At 32.4% G+C, this 6,000-nt stretch overlaps 1 protein-coding gene across 4 annotated transcripts in view; it reads right to left on the bottom strand.

Annotated features, from left to right (window-relative positions):
• Positions 1 to 2,295: 2,295 nt before the first annotated feature.
• Positions 2,296 to 6,000, bottom strand: part of Ythdf3 (YTH N6-methyladenosine RNA binding protein 3) — a 30,831-nt gene continuing 27,126 nt past the window's right edge. For all 4 annotated transcript variants that reach the window (XM_004642362.2, XM_023702431.1, XM_023702432.1 and 1 more), the window contains one exon: positions 2,296 to 5,356. In XM_004642362.2, coding sequence (XP_004642419.1) covers positions 5,333 to 5,356 — 24 coding nt within the window. In that variant the 3' untranslated portion in view covers positions 2,296 to 5,332. The remainder of the gene's footprint in view (positions 5,357 to 6,000) is intronic.

Here is a 6,000-nt window from a genome sequence, read left to right as displayed (position 1 = left end):
AAATCAAAGTGGATGCTATGACAGAAACACTAAAGCTACCAGAAGAAAAAATACGTGGAAATCTCAAAGACATAAGGGTAAGGCAGAGTTCATGAACAAAAACCAAACTGCATAGGAAATACTTCAAAGAATCAACAACTGGGACCTCAAGTTTCTATGTGTCAAAAGAAATTCAATAAAGTGAAAATAACCCACAAATTGGGAAATAAATCTTAACCAACCATCACTCATAGGACTTCTATCTATAATACATAAAAAAACAGGCCCCCAAAATTCAAAGATCCAATCCAAAAACGGGCATGAGTTGAACACAAATTGTCAGAGGAAGAAAAACAGCAAATAAATACATGAAAAAATGTTCCACAGCACTGCTCATTTAAGAAACGCAAATTAAACACTTAAGATTGCATCTCACCCTAGAAGGAATAGCTATCATAAAGAAAACAACTAATAAACGCTGGAAAGCCTGTGGGGGGAAAGGAACCCTTACCTACTGTTGGTGGGAATATATACTGGTACAGCCCCTATGGAAATCAGTGTGGAGACTCCTCTAAACACTAGGATTGGGGGTTGGAGAGATAGCTCAGTGATCTAAGCTCTTGCCTGGCAAGTGCAAAGACCCAGGTTTCATCCCTGGTACCACATGCTGCTGCCGTTGTGCCAGCAACCAAAACTGGGCATGGTGACACATGCCTATAAACCTAGCACTGGGGAGGCTAAGACAGGAAGATCACTGAGTCCAAGGTGTGTAGCAAGCCCTGTACCAAATAAATAAAAATTTTTAAAAACTTGCATTGGAAGTTCCATTGCACCCAGCTACTGCCCTGGTATTTCTCTAGAACTGAAATCCTACCACAGCAATGTACGTGCACCCATGTTTACAGCAGCACAATTTGTCATAGCTAAATCTTCAAAACCACCCATCAACTGAGGAATGGGTAAAAAAGATGTGGTACTTTTATACAATACAGTATGACTCAGTTATAAAGAAAGATACACATGAGACCTTTACTGATAAATGGATACAACTAGTGGCTGTGAAATAAATTAGACCCACGTGTGCATAAACGTACTGTTTCCCTAGTTTAAGAACCTCAAAGAATAAAATCTGAAAGATGTAATACAGTAACAGAGAAAGAAAATGAATATAAGAAATAAATGAGGGAAGGAGAAAAGATAGGGGAAAAAGAAGGAAAATCATGTAAGTATATACACAGGAAAGCTGAAATGATTGTACTACTTCTATCAGTTTCTTGAAGACAGCAGTTAATGCTTAAAATTTTTACTATGACCAATTTTATATGCTAGTGTCTGTAATCTGAGTAACTATTTTGAAGACAGCAATGTATAATGTAACCACTGTGGAATACCTTTCATCTTTTTTTTTTTTTTAATGTGTATCATTTCTAACATCTTACCTATTATTTTATACTCTCTTTAAATTTAAAAAATAAAAAGGACAAGGAAAAAATTCCAAGGTTTATGGAAAGGAAGAGTTAATGTTTTAATTGATCAATATGGCATGCTTATAACCTGGTAGTCTAGGCAACAAATTTCACAATATGTAATAAAACCACTGTTAATTTCTTGTTTTGAAATTCTGTACCATTTTTATTCATATTGCTCTGCTTTTGTCTTTGTTCTTGGTATGTTTTTCCCCTTTAAAAAATAAAAACAATTTAAATTGCCATTATGCTGTACCGAAAGTTTTGTATATCATACTAGACAGAGAAAAATGTATATTAAGATTATATAGTGCCAGGTACTATGATTAGAAAGCAAAGATAACTTTGGCTAATAAAATTGTGATTTGAAGATATTTTAGTTCAGACTAGTATTACCAAATCTAGTATCATAAAACAAGAAGCCAAGTTGGTAAGAATTACGTGCTAACTATAAATGACTAGCCTCCACTCTTAAGTGGACAAACACTAGGATCCTACCCACATGAGTGCTATTGATCCTAAGAGAATGTACAAAGCCTTGAGAGTAAGAGTACAAGATTATGGTTATTAAGACAGCTAGTACCAGTACTCCCTACTACAGAAAAGTAAATAAGCCTTCTTTTTCATGTGATCTATGTTTAAAGCATTAAGAACATGTAACTCAGCAAGTGTGGATAAAGACTGGGATAAGTGCTTATTTCCTCTCTTAATCCTAATTTAAACAGCTAATTAAAGGAAACGGTATCTATTTGTACTTGAAAGATGTATTAATCACAAAATCCGTAATAGACAAAAATGTTTTGAAAGCAATCTATATGCATACAGATAGATAAAATGGAAAGAACACAGCTATGAGTGAACAATTTTTATTGAAACCCTCAAAGATTAAAGAGGACCAAATGGTGAGTTTGGGTACCATAACAGAAAATCTCACCTAACTGTACCATCATTCACAGGAATGAACAAACCCAACACGACAAAATTCAAATTCTCATGTAACTGCTACAAGTGAATGTAAATAAACTAATCATTTCATCATAACCTTCATTTAATCATAAGAAAAAAAGGGAATTTACATGGCATAACAAAAGATATGCAAAACTTAAAACAATTGTCTTAAACTTATTTTTAAAGGATGCAGAATGCATTTGAAATGATAAAATGATTTAAGCTGATTCTTTTTTTTTTTATTGCAAACTGTTTTAACATCACCTTAACCCCCATGCATGGTACTCAAAAAAGAACACAGCTTTTGAATTAGAAAGATGACTTAAGTTAAAATGAGGAATTAAGTACTAAAATTAAGAAAAGACTGGGTTTCTTCTGAAAGGAATCTTCAAGTACCAATATGTATAGAGAAAGAATACTAATTTTGGTTACATATTCCCCCTTACTGTTAAATATACAAACTATAATACCTTTCAAAATAAAATACCCACATAACTGTAACAAGAGACATTCAAACCAGGACTTGGAAAACATTAAGCAAGAAATTTACTGGGCCAATAATATCTTAATTTATAATTATTCAAACACTTGATAATATATCTCCTCTTACAGAGCCCAGGTTCTCTCCCTTTTGGTTCCTACAGTTAAGAAACATTCAGCAAGCTGGTTGTGCTCTTGTGGCAACCTTTAATTTTATTTAGAGGAAAAAAATCTTGAAATATACAAACTAACCAGAAGGAAGAGAAAGTTGTTGCTTTGGGGAAAATGTAAATGAGAAAAACAAAAATACTAATTGAAAAGGGTTTTTTTTTTTTTTTTTTTTTTTCTCCAAAGGAATGCTGCACCCATTTCACTTAAGATTAGAAATCCAGGTTAAAGGCACTGGGATGTATTCCTCACCATGAACATACTCTCAACTACATTTGAAATATGTGAGTCTATGGCAATCAGCTTACTTGCTGGGGGTTTCCATGACATTTCTTATATAGAAACCTAAGTTAAACAAGTTTGAATCCATTTATAATGTAACTAGTTTTATAAAAATATTCAGAGTCGCTAATAAAGCACCAAGAAAAAGAGAGCCTCACAGGGAGGACTCAGATCCTTCCTACACGGTCACCCTTTTACAGTTTTCAGAATAACTAACAGTCATCTTTGACATGACCCATCTATACAATCTTAGGAATAAAGAACATCTCTCTGTTGATTATCCAAATGCCAATTTCTTTACAGTTAAGAGACACATTACAAGATTTCATGGCTTAGTCTCAAAAAGGTAAAATAGGTGCAACTTTTCCTTTAAGAAAGTCTTTATTTTATAATATACTATTAGTATTTTGATGTTCCCTTCCATAAACACTGATATAACTATACTGGAACTACTGAAGAACTGTGAAATAGCTAGTTACCAACAAATACTGTATTCAAGTGAAAAAAACCACAGTATTTGTACATTTTAAGAAAACATTGTACAAAAAAAATTACATAAATGAAAGTCTCAAGAAAATATGTCACTAGGTTTTTGCGTTGAAGTGACCAAAGACCATAATAAATGAAAATATTTCTAAACATGATGTAAACATAAATGGAGTAATGCAAAACATCAAGGTATTCAAATCTATACTGTATTGCTATTTTCAGCCTTAACATATCATTCTACACAGTTTTTTTTTTCCTTTTGGAACAGTAATATAAGGGGCAGGACATTATTTTCATAACCTTATGCCATCAAATCAACAGATACTTGACACATTTAATTATACAAAATCAATTTGATTCAAGATACAAAATTAATGTTGATATGTAATTAATGAAAAAAGATGTTAAAAACATAACTATAATACCCAGATATATGTTGTATTCCCACTTATATAGATCTGATCAATAAAACATCAACACATTCACTTAGATACTGATTTAATTCATGGATCAAGGCCATACTTTCCAAGTATTTTAAGGATGCCAGGACACTGCAAAAGCTGGAGAAAAAGAGTTGAGGAACAGTATATGCTTGCTAAACAAGAACTATGTTTATTTAGCTAGTGAATACCTAGAGTAATAAATTTTTACTTCATGATAGCAATCAGGCTCGCAAACACCCAGAAGTAGGAATTAAGGGTTTTAAATGTAGTTATAAAGGTCATAAAAAGTCTGATTAGACTGAGGTACATTTACTCAAAATTTTGAGATTCATTAAGTGGTAGCAAACAAAATAACTCCTCAGACAAATGCACATTTCTCAGTATACATATAATTGGGGGAAGGAGAGGAGAAGAATGTGCATTAACTGGTGAGACCCACCAAGTTGCATATCAACATTCTGTTACATCAGTTGAAGACAAGGGCAAAAGTTCTAATATGATTTCAGATTATGTTTCATTTGGCTAAAATAGAGCTTAAGGTTGCTTTGCCATATTAAAAGTTTACTACAATAATTTTTCACATAAACATTTAGACTTGAACTCCAGGACTAAATATGGCAATGATTATTTTGCTTTTAACTTGTCAAATAGCTAAAAATTGACAATTTAAAAACTACAACAAAGAAAAAGTTGAAGCAGTGTGACTCTTACATCATTGAACCACTTCTAATGGTTAACTGTTAGTATTTAACAAATTCAAAGAGTTAATGAATCCTTGCATTCATTCAGTCTTCTGTGCCTTAGCTAGGATGCATAATTACAAAAGACAGCAGATACTGGTAAAAGCTTCAGGACAGAAAGTGCTTGACAAAGTTATAGTTCTCAAGTGTTTGGTGAGAATATAAGGGCAGATGAGCTGATGAAAACCATTACAAGAAGAGTCAGTTTTGTGTTAAAGTGTTCAAAGATGTCACCTTAAGCAGAAAAAAAGCTTTAATAACGTCTTCTTTGACTTATTAGGCATTTCCAGAGTCTACATCGTTAGTGTTGTAATTTTAATAGGACATCTCCATATGGTTATTGTTTGTTTCTATTTCTCTCCTGAAAGGAAAAGATAAAAAAAATTACAACAAAAAATGTTGACAACTTAAACTCATATAAACTCATATAATGTAAAGCATCTTCATACAAAGTTCTTCAAATCACAGTTAAATATTTTACTATTATCCTTCTATATACACAGTATACACAGTGGGATGATTACCACAGATTTTAAATAAAACCCAAGAACAACCTATTTCAGGAGTTTTGACAATCCACTGTCCCACAAGATTTATGTAAGGACAGAATACTGTAATAATGTGAGTTTTTACAATTAATTTTTGGTGAGATATAACAATGTGAAAGCTGTCTGGCTGAGATATCAGCAGGAAAAAAGACAAAGTTCCATTAAACTGAATTAAAGGTACATTAAGATTTTCGTATGAATTGAGAAATAATTTTGATTCAAAAAATTTCTTCCATTTCGTATCCCCCAATTTTAACTTATAACTTTTCATGTCAAGAAGTATATGACTTAAGATTCAGTTCACCGTAGGTCTTATGTAATAACTGAGAGAAATACAGATTCATTGTAGCTAAGAAAACAAAAACCCAGGTTACACTGAGTCGTAATTCCTTGTTCATAATTTATCAATTATTTTTGTGTTTGACACAGACTAGAACTATGCATGACTATTAATTGA

This window comes from Octodon degus, unplaced genomic scaffold (assembly GCF_000260255.1).
Source record: "Octodon degus isolate 3935 unplaced genomic scaffold, OctDeg1.0 scaffold00152, whole genome shotgun sequence".
Classification (NCBI taxonomy): domain Eukaryota; kingdom Metazoa; phylum Chordata; class Mammalia; order Rodentia; family Octodontidae; genus Octodon; species Octodon degus.
This window is presented reverse-complemented; position numbering and strand designations above follow the sequence as displayed.